Source organism: Leptosomus discolor, chromosome 1 (assembly GCF_034619465.1).
Source record: "Leptosomus discolor isolate bLepDis1 chromosome 1, bLepDis1.hap2, whole genome shotgun sequence".
Lineage (NCBI taxonomy): Eukaryota > Metazoa > Chordata > Aves > Leptosomiformes > Leptosomidae > Leptosomus > Leptosomus discolor.
In genome coordinates, this window is record NC_141391.1 from 142,270,171 (window position 1) to 142,289,307 (window position 19,137).

The 19,137-nt window shown below is 40.0% G+C and overlaps 1 protein-coding gene across 1 annotated transcript in view; it reads left to right on the forward strand.

Moving 5' to 3' along the window:
• Nucleotides 1-11,883, forward strand: part of SULT4A1 (sulfotransferase family 4A member 1) — a 28,926-nt gene extending 17,043 nt beyond the window's left edge. Inside the window, exons 2-7 of the mRNA XM_086466272.1 lie at nt 517-647; nt 2,079-2,159; nt 2,248-2,374; nt 5,572-5,666; nt 7,119-7,257; nt 11,771-11,883. Of these exons, the coding sequence (XP_086322398.1) occupies nt 517-647; nt 2,079-2,159; nt 2,248-2,374; nt 5,572-5,666; nt 7,119-7,257; nt 11,771-11,883 (686 nt within the window). The remainder of the gene's footprint in view (nt 1-516; nt 648-2,078; nt 2,160-2,247; nt 2,375-5,571; nt 5,667-7,118; nt 7,258-11,770) is intronic.
• Nucleotides 11,884-19,137: the final 7,254 nt, after the last annotated feature.

Here is a 19,137-nt window from a genome sequence, read left to right on the forward strand (position 1 = left end):
GCATTCAGTGGTTTGTCCAGTCCATAACGTGGAGGTATAAATAGACTCTCAAATCATTGCATAACAGTAGAATTGCCTGCAATTTAGAATAGAGGACACTGGCAGTCTCTCAGTACGGCCACTAATGTGTTTTGTGAACTTGAATGATCTCTGTCTGCCTCATTTTTTTCATTTCTAAAATGGAAACGGTAGTATTTTGCCTAGCCAGCATTCACAGGGGAAAAACTTTTTAAAAATGCTTTCCAATACAGGTAAAATGATTGGGAGACAGAAACGTATTTAAATCATTACTGAAGAAAAATCTCAGGCCTTTTATGTGAAAGGAGATCTTAATGCATTTAAAATAAAACTGAGGGAGCAGACATACTACGTTAAAACAGTAGTTACAGACTTAGCTCACAGCAGACTGTTAAGGACAAAAGTTATTATTTCTGTTTGTAGGTCTCCCTTCATATGCTTCTGTTTAGATAAGAACTGTAATGCAATCTGTTCTCTTTGATTGTTTGGTTTATGCAGGCACAGGCTTGCTACAGGAAGTCGTATATCTAGTGAGTCAGGGAGCTGATCCAGATGAGATTGGACTAATGAATATAGATGAACAACTTCCAGTCCTAGAGTACCCTCAGCCTGGTCTGGACATCATCAAGGTACAACTTATTGCAAATAAAGTCTTTCAGCATTTGAGTATCTTTTTCCGCGGTTCCATATTTATCACTTCATTTCATCCCGTGTCCTTGTCCTTTTCATCACTGGACTTGCTCAGTTTGTTGGAATGATTCAGAGTATTATTAGGTTATTTTAAAATTGCTTTTATTAAGCTGTATTGTACTCTGTTTAATGATTTAGATGTTTCTCCGTGTCCTAAATATCTTGACAGTGGGTTTTTTGAATAAAAGTTCTGGGCCTCCCTTGCTTATGTAAACATAAGCTGCCCAGATGAGGCAAATTGGCTTTGATTCCTTCCCCAAACTTGTGAAAGAAGCACTACAAATACACCGATCTATGGATCTGTAGACACACTGCTCTGAATTTACACATTTAAATCCTTAGAGACCCAAGATCTGTGGATCTAGAGACTCTGTAGGTGTAGTTTGAGGAGTTTGGAATATTCTACATGAAATGACTTCCACACTATTAAGAATCACTCAGAGACTGGCGGCGTGGCATATAAATGGGATCTTGTCATTGCTGTAACTACTTCTGGTATAGGCATATCTTGGAATGATTAGGCAAAATACTGGGCTCCATCCTATAACAGCTACAGTGCTTGTTGAATTGAGCTAGCCGAGGCTGGCATGGATAGATTTCAGTTGCTTCTGGTCAATGACAACTGCAGCATCAGCCTACTTTAGACTGAGGGTATTTAGGGGTCAGAGGTTGCTTTTCTTTTTTCATCTGTGACGCCTAGTCCAGTAAGACCTCAGGGCTACCTTGATGCAAATAAGTGGTGTTGATAGTGAGAGGTTTAGTTTGAGATGACAACCTGTACTATGTGCTAGCAACTCCATCCAATATGGATTTATGGAGTTTTTAACTAGTGGAAGATGATTTGTGTCATAAGACAATTTTGTCTCAAATTATAGAAAAATACCCTGTTTGAAAGATGTTCACACACTCAGATAAACCTTTGGATCGTCTGGGCCTAATTCTGAAGATAAAATAAATTGCAAGAGTAAAACTTTGAAGTGAAGACTTTAAGTGTAGGATTTTCAGAGTTTCTAATAGTTTTCAAGGAATCTTAGTGGAAGCATCACTGGAAACAAAGTTAGTTTGATACTAAGAATCTTCAGCTATTACACTCTTTTCCTGAGAAGGTCCTACAAATGGAAGTACTTTGAAAATGAAAGGGGGGAAGGGGGAACAAACCCAACAAAAAACTCAACACGTTATCCAGACTTTTGATATTTAAAAACCAGATGTAACTCCCTGACTTAATTTCTAGTCCCAGACCCCTATTAATTTAAGAAGTGAATGTGACTCAGTATAGTGAAGGGCTTCAAGTATGACAGTTCAGGACAGCTCAGGATGTGCCAAAAACTGATGCACAGCAAGAAATGTTTCTGTCTATTTCATTTTAGGAACTGACATCTCCTCGCCTTATAAAAAGCCACCTACCGTATCGGTTTTTGCCTTCGGACCTCCACAATGGCAATTCAAAGGTAAAAAGGAAATGAAATCATGTTTGGGGTGGGGAAAATGCTTTCAATAAGATAATTTTTTTTTCTCCCCCCCCCCCCCCCATCATAGGTAATATACATGGCTCGCAACCCAAAAGACCTGGTGGTGTCTTATTACCAGTTTCACCGCTCCCTAAGGACCATGAGCTACAGAGGAACGTTTCAGGAGTTCTGCAGAAGGTTTATGAATGACAAGTGTAAGGAGCTGTTCTCTCTGCACATGCTGTTACACATTTATTTTCATCTCTGCATTTCTTCTGCAAGTACAGAAATGAACTGGATAAAGGTGCATTTGTTTTATGTGTACAGCAAGGAGGTTGCTACAGATAGTGCTGTGTGGACTTAGATTTGTCCATGCAAACTATGGCCATGCCTTGTAAATAATTGCCTTACAGTATTTCACTCCATGGGCTCAGCAGTGTTCCACTTAGGTAAAACTCTGATCTACTTTTCTAAAATGCAGTTTGCTGGGTACCTTGCAAAAAGGGGTGGATGCTCCCAGCATCACTTGATTTCAGTTGTACCTCACTGTTAGCTACTTCCAGGAGTCTTTCTGTCCTCAAAGTTATTTTTTCCTGGCAATTCCTTTAATATTTTTATTTCATCCAAAACCTCAAGGTTTATCCCTTGCAAGATACCAGTTAACACAAAAATCTCTAGTTTGCATGAGATTGATCTGGAGTACGTCTCTGAGTTGAAGTGAGCCCCTGTAAGAAGGCAGTTGCAAGCTGAAACTTTTCGGAAAAGTACACCTCTAAAAGAGAATACCATAACCTGCTCTACAACAACTCATCAGCTGCTCACCCAGTAACTCCTTCGAGCAAGGGCTGTTTCATGACACGCTCAGCCACTGTGTTCCCCCTCAGGCTGCATGGCCTTAAGTACTGCCTTCTATTTCTCTAAAAAAAAAAATCTTCTCTATGATACCTTAATATGACACTAAGAATTCACCTTGTGCTCTGAGAGCAGGATCTCCTCTAGATCCAGTGCAGCAAACCTTACATCAACTTGGAGGAGTTGATGCTAAAGGATATATATAATGTGTAATATTAAAGAGAAGAAAAAAGTGAAAGCCTGCCAGTGGAGGTTATTTAACAGGCCTTAAAAACCTTTGCTACTTTCTCCTGCGAGTTTGTGCAGGGAGGGTAAATGCTCTCCTTCCATTCCAACCCACCTTCAGCTCTTTCTTTTGCATTACCTGAGAATGGAATATTTGTCTGCAGCCCATGATCAGGAACTTCTAGACTGGAGACATACAAAAGACACATTAGAAGGTCTTCTAAGATAGGGGAAGGATTCTGTACTCTTTTTTCATATAAGTATCCCAATTTTTTATATCTTCATCTTCTAGCAGCTAGCTGATTTATCGCAATCTCCCAGAGTCAATAAAACATCACAGCATGTTCTGTGTGCATAATTGTGCAAATGGGGTGTTTCGTAATACGGTACATTTACCATTTAGATAAACATTTGCATCTCATGGAAGCAATGCAGCAGCAAAAAAAACTTCATAAGAAGGCAGAGTATTGCTAGAGGGAGAAGTACTGAGCCCAAGTGACACAATCCCACTTCTTTTTTTTTTTTTTCTCCTTATACCTGACCATCTTGAAACAAATTCTGTGCATGTTAACTGTATTGTTTGAAAGCATACAGTTGTATAGGGAGTAGACTTGAATGTGCTAATTCTTTGGCACTACCCTCGAAAACTTAAGGGTATTTCTTACATAAAGCATAGGTAAACTCTGCTAACATAATCTTAATGGATTCTTGCCCTGTACCATTAAGAGCAGCTGGGAACACTTTTTGCTTGACTGATGTGTTAGCTTCGTGTGTGAATTTCTTTAGGGGTGTATGGAATGGGAATAACAAAAATGGAATTTTTCCAACACGTTTATAAAAATTGAAAATGATTCAGCTAATTAAATTAATTTTCCTATGATACTGACCTCTTTGTCCATTGAAAATGTTCCAGTTACCAAAATTAAACAATTCTTTTTCAAAGGGAAAAGGTGGCTTCAAAATACAAAACTAAAAAGTTTAACATTCTTCCATAGCTGCTTTGCTGAAAAGATAAAATTGACCAAAAAAATACTGGGAAAGAATGTGAAAAACTGCTCACCATATTTGCTTAAGTCCTGCTTTGATTATCTGAAGTACTTTGGGGGAATTTATCACTGGTAACAAGGAATTATGCAGAATGCATTTCTCTTTGGGTTGTCTTTCTGGTAATTCTCTAGATAATAAATACCAGTGTGTGAACCTCTGCTAGACACACATAAATTGACTGAAATCAGTGCAAATGTGGACTTTATGAGAGAAGTGAAAAACAAAGGAGAAAAGTTTTGGGGTGAGGGTTAAAGCTTCCAGTAACCACTGGCTCAGCAGTGCTGGGAGCACAAGCCCTCCCAGCTTCTCTTCAAGTTCTGAACCACACACAGCAGATGTGGGGAACTGAAGACAAGCTGCTGGTGGCATGCAGGAGGTAGGAGGCATAAGCTTTTCATCATTAGTAACCCTGCACGCTGGGCCTGACCCCAACTTGTGATATGTGAGAAATACCCCATCACAACATCACTCTAAGCTTTTGGGAGCGCTCACCACCTCATGGGCACCTGGTCGTAGTCTGGATTTATTGTGTAGTTGGGATGACTGATACAGTATAACTGAAACTGTGTTCTGACATATCTGCGGGAGTTGTGTGGAAGTGTTCAGAAAATAACAATAGAAAATAATAGGTCTTAGATTTTTTTTGGGGGGGGAGGGGGAGCAAAAGATGTAATGGTAAATAGAATATTCTGTCCCTACATTCTACGTTTTTGGGAATGACCGTGAAGCATTTTTATAGGTCTGTTTCCTCAATATGTCTTTAATTAAGACAGGACAATGGTTGTTAGCAGTTCTTTGTCTGCAATAGAGGATGCTCTATGGAACTTTCCACACATGCTGTATCTAGCTTCTAAGTGACAGAAGCTGCAGTATATGTTAATTGCAGGAATTCGCACAGGCTGGAGCCACTGGAAATTTGCCTTCTGCAAAGCTATATGTGTAATTTTTATTTTGGTTCAATTTCTGTTCAATAGTCAGGTGTTACTAATACTGAGCTCCAGGAGGTCTATCATGAAATATGGTGGCATTTTCAGTTGAACATTTTGTCTTTATGGTAAGTTAGTTCTTTTCAATATTACAAACTGATAGAAAACCACTTTTTTAATCAAGTTTCTTGCTGTGCATGGCAAGGGGTCAAAACCAGACACTGTTCTCCTGGGGCCATGAACCACTCTGGTTAATTTATTTTTCTCCTTTTTTTGAAAAGGACTTTAATAACAAAAAAAACCCAAAACAAAACAAAGCAAAAGTGTTCATTTTCCTCATGCCAATCATAATGTCTTTGTAGTAGGATATGGTTCGTGGTTTGAACATGTGCAAGAGTTTTGGGAACATCACATGGATGCCAATGTACTTTTTCTCAAGTATGAAGATATGCATAAGGTAGGTTAGATGTAGCAAAAACGTCTTTTAATTACATTTAGCATTGTAGTGTTTAAAATAAATAAAGTACAAAATTTGCTTCTTCTGTCCATATTTGGGCTCCCTAATGTCTGATACCATTTTTAAAGCACTGGCATTCAATGGCTTCTATGGACTTTCAGCATTTTCATAGACCTGGTAATTTACTCAGGAAACTGCCTGCATCCACAGGCACTAAATGTCTTGCAGGAGATGTGTAACTGTTCAGTTCTTTCTACACTAAGCCCTGGACATTAATTTAAAAGACCTGCCTTGCTGTGTGTGTTCTATCAATGAGGAAGAAAAAGTATATCATCAGTATTTTGTCCCATATATTTGGCATTTATTCTGATTATTTGGTTGTTCTTACTGTCTTCTGTGAAGCAGTATTGAAAACAATTAGGGATGATGGTGTAGCATAAGGTGAACATAATTATTGGGTTCTTACAGTATGCTGGCCAATAAATCCACTCTATCTTTAATCAGAAATTTAGTGGAAATACTACATAGAACATTGGTTTCCGTTTCCTAATGCATTAACATATTTTTGAGAACTAATGAAAATACTTCAAAATGTTGATTTGACTGGAAAATTAATGCAAACACAGGAAAACCCCAGCTCCTATCTCTAAACCTACAAAAAGGCAAAATCAGGGGAGAACTCAATGAAGCTGTAAATTAGAATTTCAGCTTTACTGAGCCTTCTGATGGAGCAGGATGCTAAAAGATATCATACAATCAGAATATTTAAAAAAGTTTGGTAGAAATTATTTTAAACCCATGGTTTTGAATAATGATGTATTCCTAGCTGTGCTCACTGATGGATGCTGCCGAAAGCTGGTGGTGTCACAGTATCTTTCTGCTTCCTGATAAGCATTGCTGGTTTGTCCTTGCAACTCCAGAAGTCTTAGTCATAATGAGGAACCCTGGAGTTCTGGATATATAAATCAATGACTGTTTATTCTCAGAGGCCACCTCACTAGATGCTTTCCATCTACACGAATGCAGTCCCAGAAGCTAACAGTGATGGGAAGGCTGTTCTAATATTTGTAGTCATTTATTTTACCAAGATCAAAATCAAAGTAACTGTTAATTTCTCCAAATACACTGGCATTCCAAAGCAATCAATTAAGGGTGTGATGTTGTCTGAAGTGGGGAGCATCACAACTACTGTGGAGTTCCCTGTTAATCTGAAGAGGAGAGCTTACATGACCGTTCTCTGCCAACCCGTCTTGCCCTGATTACTTGGAGTGTGTTTATTTTCAGCAAACTGGAAGGTCACAAAATTTTAAGACGGTAGTGTTTCCACAACTTCTGCATTTGTATTTTTCACACTCGTCAGGATATGACTTATTTTGAAATATTTAAAATAATTTAAAAAGGAAATTTAAAATATTGTAAAATAAACTTTTTTTTTTAAATACTCTCTTACAGGACCTAGCAACAATGGTTGAGCAACTGGTGAGGTTCTTAGGAGTTTCTTATGACAAAGCACAGTTGGAATCCATGGTGGAACACTGCCATCAACTCATTGATCAGTGCTGTAATGCAGAAGCACTTCCCGTTGGCAGGGGTATGTTTAAAACCCACAGTAAAACTCTTATTGTGTAAGTTGCAAGAAGCAACTGACAACATAGTAACCTCCAGGATGTGTTAAGATGTTGGCAAAATATCGCTGTGTAAATGATGGGAGGTAACTGACTGCTGGTGCAATTTGGGGGTTGGTTTGTTTTGAAATAATATTACGTAGATGTGACTAAAAAGGATGGAAACATCCAAGATTAGCAGCATATGTTCATCACCATGCAAACCACTCTGTTCGAGAGTCTTTGGCTTACTTCAATGGATTGAGCTATTCATGCTGAGAAGACTGCACCGCTCCTTTTGACCCTTGGCGTGTCAAAACCCACACAATTTCATATGGTTTGTGCTGGCCTAAGTATATCAGATTTTCTAGAAGAGCAGATAATTCTAATTTGAAGGCATCAGATGACAAGGAGCTGTAGTTTCTTACGAGCTTTTTCTTTTCATTGTCTACCTCAGCTGTCTAAAATGTGTTTAGTTTCTAGATGTTTATTCTGGTGAGGTCTTTCTCTAGGAACTTGAAGTGCCATTTGATCTGTTGATACATCTGTGCTTTAATAACGTCAAGAAATCTTCTCAGTTGTCTTTCTGATAAGAATAAAAGAATGAACTCGGTAAATCTCCCTCCAATTATTTTCTGTAGGCTGCTTTACAGCACTTAATGGCTCTTCTTAAAAATGAAGGGATAAGATCAAGATGGACAATTCCTACGTCAGCCTCACAAATATCTTATCCACTAATTTAATCCAATTTTAATTGGAATTTTCCCTCTCCCTCTCCCTTGTTTGTCCGTCTATAGCCACATTAGCACTTTTTGATACAGCATCTCACATGAAGCATGTGTTTATCATGATCACTAAGTGTTTTCAGAGGAATTATTTATACATTATTGTCCCTTACTCAGGGATCATGACCTGAATACTTTGTTCCTAGGTTTCTGTGTAGGAGCCCTTTCCATACTACCTCTCTCAGCCAACCTTCCCATAATCTGCAAATTGTATCAGCTTTAATTTTTATAATTATTTTCAAATCTCTGATAAAAATATCAAATATCATCAGTCCTCCTTGACTACTAACTCTGAGTCAGCCAGTTGTTTGCTCATTTATCATGCATTTTGTTGACATTATATAGTTCTATTAAAAACTCACTAAAATCACATGGCCTACAAGAGTCTATTGTATCTTTGCATTCACCTTTAATCAGCCAAACTCTAATCTTACCAACACTCAGTCAGGTTTGTTTGAGAGCAAGTTACCTTTCCCATGAAAGCAGGTTCACTGGTATTCTATACTACCTTTGTGTCTTTCTTGGCAGAGCCTTATGCCAGTTTTCCATTACTCCGCTCAGACTATCATCAGAGTAACTGACCCAGGATAATGTGTCCTGTTTGTAAGTTGGCACAAACATTTCAGAATGTCTTACTTGGAGAACAGCTATTGCTCGCACTTCCTTGCTTTTATCTGGTATAGAAGAGCTCTTAGTACATTCTGTAGGGGCTATACAGTTACCACAGCAGGATCTGAAAACCAGATTCCAATGGACAGTTCTCTGTTGTGATTGTGATATGGCACCTCTTTTTGCCCCAGTTTGCTTATGTTAGGGTAATGATGAGTTCTTGAAATAAATATCTCAAGTTTGCTGGCTTGAGGTGCAATTCCAGTAAAGACAAAGGAGCTTGTAGTTTCACTGAAAGACCTAGTTTCTGGTAGAGTCTCCACTGAATGGTGTGTTTGCCTGTTCTTGGTTATCTTGCTTGTAACTCCCATCCTACCCTCCCCTTGCTACTTCAAACTGAAAATTCACCATGTAAGACAACTTGTTTCTTGTGTGAAAACAACAAACCATCTCATTTGCAGTAGGATTTTACAGCACGTTGCCTAACTGATTACCAACCCACTTCTCTGCTCTGAAGAGAAGATCACAAAGTGATGAGTCTGGTAAGACATCCTGAGGGCCTTGGAGAAAGTGTTCTGTGTCAGTGCAAGATTTTACAAACGACAGCGCCACGTTCTCCTCTGTTGACCTGCGTGTAATGCAAAAAACTGGGTTTGTTCTTAACCTCCATGATCTGGAGATCTGTGGAGCAGCAGCACTGCTACATGCTATGCACAGCCCAGATCCTCCCTTCTTGTCCAGGGAAAGCCAGAAAGGCAGTTGTGAAAGAAAGGTGAGGTTGAGATACAAGAGAAAAGAGAACAGAGCTGCTGGTGAGACCTTCCACAGTCAACAACTGGCTCTGCTGGCCAGGTCATCTCCATCCAGATAAACAGGGTGATGCCCACTTTTGCTGCATGCACCGTTCTGTACGTAGTGTTACTGTTCATTGTTCGCTACTGGAGCCTGCAAACCCCCAGTCAAGGGCAGAGCCTCTTATTTATACTGTCTACCAATCTTTCAAAAAGAAGCCTCCATTTTGTAATAGAGAAGGAAGGGAGCTACAGCAGTTAATGTAATATTTTGTCATTTGTTCTCTGTGTGCTTTTTATTAAAAATATCCTTATTTTGAATTTCTTTTGTTCGCTGTCTCTGGCTTTTACAATATTTTGTTACTTCAGAATGCAGCTTCATTAACAGTGCTTTGTTCCTTCTCTGTTCGTTTCTGTGACAATGAATGGTGGCAGTAACATGACAGCTTATTGTAATTTGTTTCAAATATTTTTAATTTGTCATTAGTTACATTTACTTTATTATTTTGCTTTATTTTAGTTCTTCATTTTTTTTCTTTTAGCACATTGATCTTTACTCTGAAGATAACCCTGAGCTGCTGTGAAAGCAGAACAATGATTAGATATGTTACTTATATTTGACTCTTATCACATCATAATTTACACAGTTGCATGATTCAAATCATAAACCAGGTGGGTGACTTTTTGACAAGCTATCAATTCATATGGTAAAAAAAAAGATGTTAAAAATAATCCACTGTGTGTGTCCTTTATAAAACTTGTCATTTGTCCATACGTGTTGTTAGGTATATTCAGAAATAAAAGGCTTATCTTTCCCAAGCAGAGGAAGGAAGTGTTTTATTATCATTCTTGAAAGAGAAATACAGGTTTTTCTGTTTCATGCTGTACTTTATGCAATTATAGTTACCAGAGCAAAGTTGAAATCAGTATCAGATGTTTATGATAGCAAGCATTTTCTTAATTTTTTTTTTTTTAATATAGGAGAAATTTGGTGAAAACAGTAAATGATGCATTTTCAGTCAGTTTCAGGTTCTTTTGATCTTTGGATCCCGAAAACAAACCAGAACACTATCATACCTTTGGGAGTTATAGGAAAATCCTGATTTCGTGAAACAGCCCTTGCCACACATATTAATATGTAAATATGTAGATGTTTCAGACAGTTTTGTCTTCGGACTCAGTTATAGAGTTGCTGCATAACAGCAATGGTAATTAAATTAAATGGGTATTTTTCTTATGCATCAAATGCATAATTAACCTCCCTGCATGCAGTTTTGTTCTTGCTGTTATGATTAAACTGTCTGGTAGCACTGTCTCGATTCTCCTTTCATTTATTCCAGTTGAACAAGCCTGGATTTTTGTCTTTATTTATATCCAACATAAAGGAGAAGAAAATTTGGCCTCTCAGTCTGGTTACTCCATGGGGCTTATTCACCAACAAGTAACCCTGGCTGACTTTGAGTTAAATAAATTTTGGATGCAGTGAAACAGTGGTTAAGGGGGTCACAGCCTTTGACTGGTGGGTTCTGCACTGTCATCAGGTTATATTATTAGTCGGGTTCAGTAGAGTAGAAGAATACTCCACGCGAGGAAAAAGTGTTCAATGTCCATATTGCATCCACCAAAAGCTTCCTATTCCTTGTGTACAAAACTAAAATTTAAATGGCACAAACTGGGTGCATGGCACTTGCTCTCTTCTATAGATATATTCTAGGCACTCATATTTAACAAATAATTCTCTCCATATTAAGAAACATTAATTCATCTGTTGAACTTGTCTTTAAACATAAAGTAATAGAAATTAGTAATGATAATATTAGATCTCAACAATCAGAATTCAATAATCAGTCTAATACTCCTCATTCCATGTACCTTTTGGGTAGTTCTCTAATCAGTGTATGCTGCAGGCACAGTAATTTTGAAATGTATTATTGTTATCTGTTGGAATTATTAAACAGCCATAGTTTGCACAGAAAACAGAAATCTACTTTTAAATGAATACCCAACGCAAAATCTGTATTCATTTCTGATTAAGGCTACAGCAGAATCTCACAAAAATCTGAATTCTTCCTGTGCAATACTTGACTGCTGCGGTTGACAAGGTGTATGGGACTCATTTTAAGGCTTTGCAAGGGTTGTAGCAGGGGAATTGGGTAAGACAGTGACCAGCCTTAGGTCTCATTGAGCTTTCAGTGAAAGCTAAGGCTGATTAGCATCTCACGGATGATACTTGGTGTCCTGCACAATTAGACTGTAGGTATGTGGTGTCCTGTTAATGTTTGCTCTCTGACTTGTGTTCCTTCTCTGTGTTTCAGGACGAGTTGGGCTATGGAAAGACATCTTCACTGTTTCAATGAATGAGAAATTTGATTTAGTTTACAAACAGAAGATGGGAAAATGTGACCTCACTTTTGATTTTTATTTATAAAAAATGCATGCATATGATATCCAAATATAGCTAGAAGTGCTTTATGCATTCATTTATTACCTGCTGGACAAACTACTGTAGCTATTATGTGTAACAAGATTTAAAGGAAGAAAAACAATCTAAGTAAACCATATCAGATACAATTATCTTTGATCCTAAACAGCTGTTTATCTTCTAGTATTTTAATCCTTGTCCACACGCAAGAACTTCCTAGACGATACTAGAATATTCAGCTGTTATGGAATGTATTATATACGTATAAGGTATGTATCATATATGCAACTAGAATGTACACCTTTTCAGCCCCACATTGATTATTTAATGTGTTTTATAAAAGCTTTTCACTAGAACCTAAATAAACATCCATAAACCAAATAAAAAATTATTTCAGAGGGAAACAAGTAGCAGGCCAAAACTGTATGCTAGAATGATCTCAGGGGTTAATCGTCACATTTATTTTTATAGCAGGTGTATCAAGTATAAATAAATCCCATTCCAAAATACTAACTGATCAAAGTGGGGTTCACATTAGGTCCTGCACACCCTTATCTGTATAATTTGAGTAGGTTCTGTGCACTTGCATACTCTGCAAGTCAGGCCTTGTTATGAAATGTAGCTGTGATTGTCACTCTAATCCCAAAACCCACCCATGCTTTCATGGATGACAGCACACATCTGTCTTCCTGCCGGATGAAGTTCAGCCCCATGCCGAAGGTCAGCAAACAGAAGCTTCTTAAGCTCCCAACTCTGCTTCAGTCCCTCAAGACAGGGCTTAAAAGCAAGGCATCTGGTGCAGGGTCTTTCTTGAGGAATTGTCTCTGACCCGTATCGCTTTCCTGTGTAGGTGTGATTTTTCACCCATTAGATACAGTAAGAGAAGACAAGGTCCTGGATAGCCTCTAGTTTTCCTAAACGTCAAGGGCACTTAGCACTGTTTACAGTTTGTGCTACTGGTCTCCGCCAGACCTAAGTGGAAGATGAATATACATGCCAGTGTAAGCAGGCAGACGGCAGCACTGAAGGAAGAGTTTAAAAATATGCCACCAGGTGGGAGTATTGCACAAATATTCATGCAGAATACAGTTTCAGTAATTGTTAGCCATGACTGGTCTGAATTATAATCAGGATTCAAGTTTATTTCTGTATCTTTTTTTATTCTCTATAACAGGTACGCAGCCTGAAGCAGGCTATGTCACTATAAAACTCTCCAGAATTATTTTATTGTTCCGTTAGGTAATGGCATTTATGCTTTATAGCTCTATCTCAGCTGCAGGAGGCCCATTTTTGCTAGTCAGATATTCAGGCTCACCAAAAGCCATGAGGAAGGACTAGCAGATTTTCAGTGTTTCAGTTCTGTTGGAAAACTGTCAGTTCAGCAACTGGCAAGTGGTGTAGCATGATGTGGCTTGACAGCACTTTTCCTTGTATATTTGTGAGTGATAATGCTTTCAGTGAAATTTTATTTCTATTTTTATATTTTTAGTACTGTATGAATATTAAGCACTACACATTATACTTCTGTGCTTGCTTGCTTATTGAATAAAAGATTGTGTTCCATGCATTGTGGTTTGCTCATTTTCCACCTCCTACTCAAGCCAAGTAGTCTTTGTAAAGCCACAGATCTCCCCTACCCACACCTCCTAACTTAAGGCAGAAGAACTACAGAAGGATGCCATCAGCTCAGATGATTGTCTGGCCCAATGAGCTGTCTCTGACAGCAGCCCATAACGAATGCCTGTGCGAGACTACAATAGACTCCATGAGCATCTTTGTGTTTAATAGCCCTCTGTAGGGTTTTCTTCCCCTCATGCTGGTATTGACAGCATCCCGTGGCATTGAGTACTTCATCTGAATACACATGGTATGAAAAAAGGACTCACTTGCTTAGAGACTGCCACCAGATAGTGTAATTTGGTATTCCTTTGTTCTTGCATTATGACAGATGATACACCGTCACTGTTCACACAAGGTTTTACATACTTTTATCTTACACCTCTCAGGCAACTCCATGCTGAGGAGTCCTACTAGTCTCTGTCATACAGGAGACCAAAACCCACAAACTACAACGAGCTGCAAGAAGGCAGGAGTAGGAGAATTGCTTCTTGCTACAGGGGAAGACTAAATCTCCCCACAGTTCTTGCAGATTAGAGTCAGAAGAAAATTTCATTAGCACCAAAAATCTACTTAAATCACTTAGTCCCAAGGATGTATGAGCAATACATCCTTACTGGCTGCCTAAAAGGCTTCTTGTATTTCTGAAGACACCACACTATCCTACTCCTGTTCCCAGGCACAGCCTGTCTCCTTTGGTACAGCAGTTGACCACCCCCCCAGCCCTCAAAGCCACATTTTTAACAGCCAGGTGTATACCTGTGCCATTGCCAAACAGCCTGTGCAGAGGACCACCAGCTGCCGGGCTGGAGGGGGAATGGCTAGTTTACCTAAAAACCCATTTCCTTATTGTAGCAAGTACTAGCCTCTGTGACAATCTATTGTGCACATCCTGCTATGCTGCTGCTCCTTGTTTTAGACAACAAAGTTTCTCTGTGCTAGGAGTCTGCTTTCTAGGACCAGAAAGGCTGTCCTCAGCCGGAGCTACTCTTTCCTACCCCTTGACTCTGTTGCCCTCTGTGCTATCAGGTGAAATTCATCCAAGAGTCAAAAGTCTGGTCAAAGCCCATTCCCACATAAGCCATGCTGAAATTCTGCCTTTGGATCTCTGGTCCTTGAAAGCATTTCAGCCTTTCTATTAAGGTCCGTAGGTAGTAAGCTCCTTCCTCTCTTGACAACTTCAACTTTCAGGACTTGGCCAAGTGTCACCGTTACTCTCTCTATAAACACAGACACCCCTTGGCCGAGTGCCCCAAATTGTCTCTGGAGAGAATGCCTCATTGATACAAATGCACTGCAAAAGAAGAACAAAAATACCAGAAAACTCAGAGAATTATTTTTTTTCTCCCCTTAGCATTCACATTTGGTAAGTTTCTTCTGCTGAGGTAAGTGCCGCAAAGTTAGTGCCCTAGTGACATTTATAGTTTGACAGCTGGTAGCCCATTTAGTGATACAAACCTGCACAACGTGGGGAGGATTTGGATGGCTTAATTGCAGTGGCATTTCAGATCACCAACAGGCAGCCCCCCTTTCCTGTAAAGCACCAAGTACCCTCAGCGTTCAAAGCAGCCATCCCTGGCCGTATACCTTCACGGAAATACCAAGCATATCACTTCGCTGGTCCAATCCATCACTAAGCAGGTGCACGTCCAGCAGTACTCAAACGGCCTTGGCTGTAAGGTCCCCAGAAAGCCCCTGGGCTCCGCTGAGCACCTCCCATGGCTCCTGGCTCTCCACCGCTGCCACTGCATTCGATGGGGCGCCTCAAATGCCAGCAGCATTAAGTGGCTTGCCTCAGTCGGAGCCCTCCAAAGCGTTAACATGAAGGAACTGAGGGGAAACTAATCTAGATAAGAAATTTTTGCACAGTTTTGTAGACAAAAGGTTTAAGTATTCATTGCAGTGAAGGTGGGCAGTAGAGGAAAGACAAGAAAGCTAATGAATAACCATTAAAGATTCTCAGCACTTTTATATAAGCATCACAACACAACATAGCAGCGATAGTTCTGGCAATAATTATAAAGATTTATACGCTTGAGTCACCATTATTATAAGCCATTCAGTCTTGTCTGGGCTATAAATAACCCCACTTAGTAGCTACCAGCAAAGGTTTAGAGGAAGGATTAAGGAACAGCATTTGTCTTTTCAGTCAAAAGAAAAAGGCTAAACAGGATGCAGCTGGATCAAATAACAGTAACAAAAAATCCCAAATCCAGTGACCACACCCATGGGAAGAACACGGTACAGAAATGATACCTGATCTCAATTCACAAGCCATTTGATTTCTTTACTGCAGGATCTGCAGACTGGTGTCCTCTAGTGTTTGAATCATAAAACATATGCAGATGAGTATTTTCTGCTACCTGTCATGGTGTATATCACACATGTGGAACAGAAATAATTGCAACCAATAATCAGCTTCATTCTGGCCATGGAAAGAGAGTCTGCAAAAATGAGCATCTTCATTTAAAAATAGAATTTACCCATATTTTGGCACCATCAGGTTTAGACCTCAACTACTGAGTCATACTCCAGTAACAACTGTTGTATTTTCAGGGAGTGGCAAGGAAGTCAACAATACTGGTGCTACTCTGCCCTGGTCTACCTGCATATAAATCACCCCTTTAAAAGATGAGAGAGCAATGGCAAATTCTGCAGGCAGACTAGAGCAATGCCTCTCTCCAGCTCTCAGGCTGGAATCATACGTAGGTGCACGTAACATCCGGTGACCTTCTGAAAGCGTCTGAGCTGCGTGGTCTTTAAAAACAAATGCGAGAAAAGTTTACAAAAATGCAGGGCAATTTTCTGTGCTTCAGGACCCCAATATGTGGGAATTACTACGGGCAGCGTAGGACTCCTTACCATAAATTGGTTTTAGAAACAGTGAAGCTGTTTACACCAATCAAATAGAGAAAAGAAAGGAGAAGCCTTTGTATGCCCTGTGGATGTGGGAACCTACATGAGGTTCTTTTGGTAAGCTGTGCCGTGCCAGTATAATTTTTCTGGCTTTTGCCGCTTCATCAGTGGGTGAAACTGGAAAGCCAAGCAACAACTTTTGCTGGGGTTCTCACTCTGCACAGATGACAAGCCCTGGCAATGCACACTACAGTAGTTTTAGAAGCTACCACCTCCAGCTGTCCACTCTGCCTTTCTGCCAGAAATGGCCACCATGGAGGAGAGACAGCAGAAGCAAATGCGTGCTGGCTCCTCAGCTGCTGTAATTTACAGGCTGACATATTGGCTTAAACTGATATGGATGGCGGTTTCAGATAATAGGCTGATTTGTAATCACAGCTGCAAGGAGCCAAAGCATGTCCTCAGGTGCTGCCCTGGCTTGGAGGTGAAGTCCCAAGTCCATGTCAGAGCTCTTCTGAAAGAGCTCTGCAATTGTCTCTACTTGGGAACAGTCCGTTTCACATATGGACCGAGTTTCACCTGTGAAAGACGGTCTATAAAGGTGAAATTGTGTCCTGCAGCAAGAAGGGGAGACAGATCCACACTGCCACATGGACTGAACTAACTAAAATCTGTTTTTGGAAGGAATATTGTTTTGTAGGAGGGAGTGCTGCAGCAAGACACGCTGTGTGACAGCATGCAAGATGCGGAAAGAACAGTAACGTAACGGCAGCTGACTGCTCAGACTGATTCCAATCGCAATCACTAATATGCCGACTTGCTTGATATGTGTGGTACGAGTGATATTCAAAGTAACTGCCACCTAGACGTTAAATCCACTGTCACCATCTCTGTCACATACTCAGCTTTTGCCAGCACTGAACATAAGATGACAATTTAATCCTTGCACGCAGATAACAGTAGCACAGCTGGTGTAACAGTGTGCTAAGACTTCAGCCCTCGCAGGCCTTACATCTGCTTTCTCACGGCTTTGGAAAAGAGTCACCCATAAAATATGTGAGAGCTCTCAGAACTCAGCATGAGGGAACCAATTAGAAGAAAACAAGAACCAAGGAAAATGTTTAGATTTCAAGCTCCGCTGGGAAGACAGTATTTTATGTTTGCCCATACATCACATAATCAAATGGTTGGGGCTTAACAAATACATAAAAATTTAGCAGATGAAACAAAAGGGATGATGAATATTCCCTACTCAAAGCTTGCACCACTCCAGATTTCAACTTTTCCCAGGTTATCCATGTACCACTCTTGTTTACTTCTGCGCCTTAGTTGTTCCTGGTGCTGCAACCCCTCCAGAAAAGGGAGTTCTAACCCTGCTGAAACAGATCATCCTGGAAATGCTGCAAGAGATTTTTCAGTTCCTGGGATTGCCACCACTCCACAGTTTGTAGGATTTAAACCCGCAGAGGAAGATCCACAGCGGGTTTCCAGTTCTGTTCTTTAACTACCCTGCTTCAGCCACACACGCTTAGGGGTCAGTCTCTTAATAGCCAGACCCTTTTGGACACATTCATTGTTCCTTCAGTACATCCCACTGACATTAGAGACTAAAACTAGTTCTGACTTTGTTCTTATTACTAAAGATCTGTGTAAGCCTGTGTGTTCTAAACAGGATGAAAAAGGAATATAGACAAAAACATGATATGGGCCAATTCAAGCTGTAAACATTTGGGTTTTAACCATGCAACTATGGAGCATTTGGTCACTTTTTTTTTTTACTCAGTAATCTGAAGCAATTTACACGAAGTCTTTGGAATGAAGGAATCATGTAAAAAAAAATTCTTTTTTTCTACCAGTAACTACAACAGTATGTAAAACACTGCCATTACACTCCTGAAATCTTACATGCTTCTGCTCATGTTATTGTCTCTGAAGGAGTACTACCACTGAATTCATACATACACAAATATTTGTGGGAATCAAAGCTTTAACGTGCCCTGCAGGGCATTAGCCTGCATCGGGAACTATTGAAATACCAAACTTGTTCATGGACTTTTGAAAACAGAAAGCATTATTGGTTAATTGCTGATGCATTGCCAGCATGTCCGGACTGTGCAAGAGACTGTATTTTTTCCAGACAAAGGCTACAATACAGTTTTCAACAAATCTCGTTCAATTTATTAAAAAAATACCACCCCCACACTAAAGCTTATAGAAGGCCACAGAATAAGGCTTCTCATGCCCAACTGCAATAATTTATGCAGTCCTTCTGGAATTAAAAGGACTTAAATCAAGATGGAAAACACCCTACAATACATTACATGGGTGCCCTGGTTTGGCTGGGACAGAAACATAGGCCAGGCAGGCAGCCTGTTCACAGTTTTGAGCCAGCCAGGGCAGCTGACCCGAGTTAGCTACTGGTGTAGCCCACCCCATAATGTCATCGTCACTATAAAGCGGGAAGGTTGGCTGAGGAGAGGGAGCTCCTGTGGGGTTCCTGCTGTGGACTGTTCTCTGGTTGATTGTGACAACTGGATATTCATTGTCTGTGTATCTCTGTTGGTATTGGTGATGTTTTCATTAAATCTGTTTCACTTCTACCCTTGGGTCTGCTCTCCTGATTCCCCTCCCTGGCTGGTGAGGGGTTGTTGGGCAATAAAGTGACTTGCTACAGTTTAGCGCCGGGTGCAGGCTACGTGTGAGACAATGGGTCCCCACACCGTGAAAAAGCATGCGTTTTGCGCTGAATGAAACCTAAAAGAGCCCAGTTTCTCACTGAAATGCTCC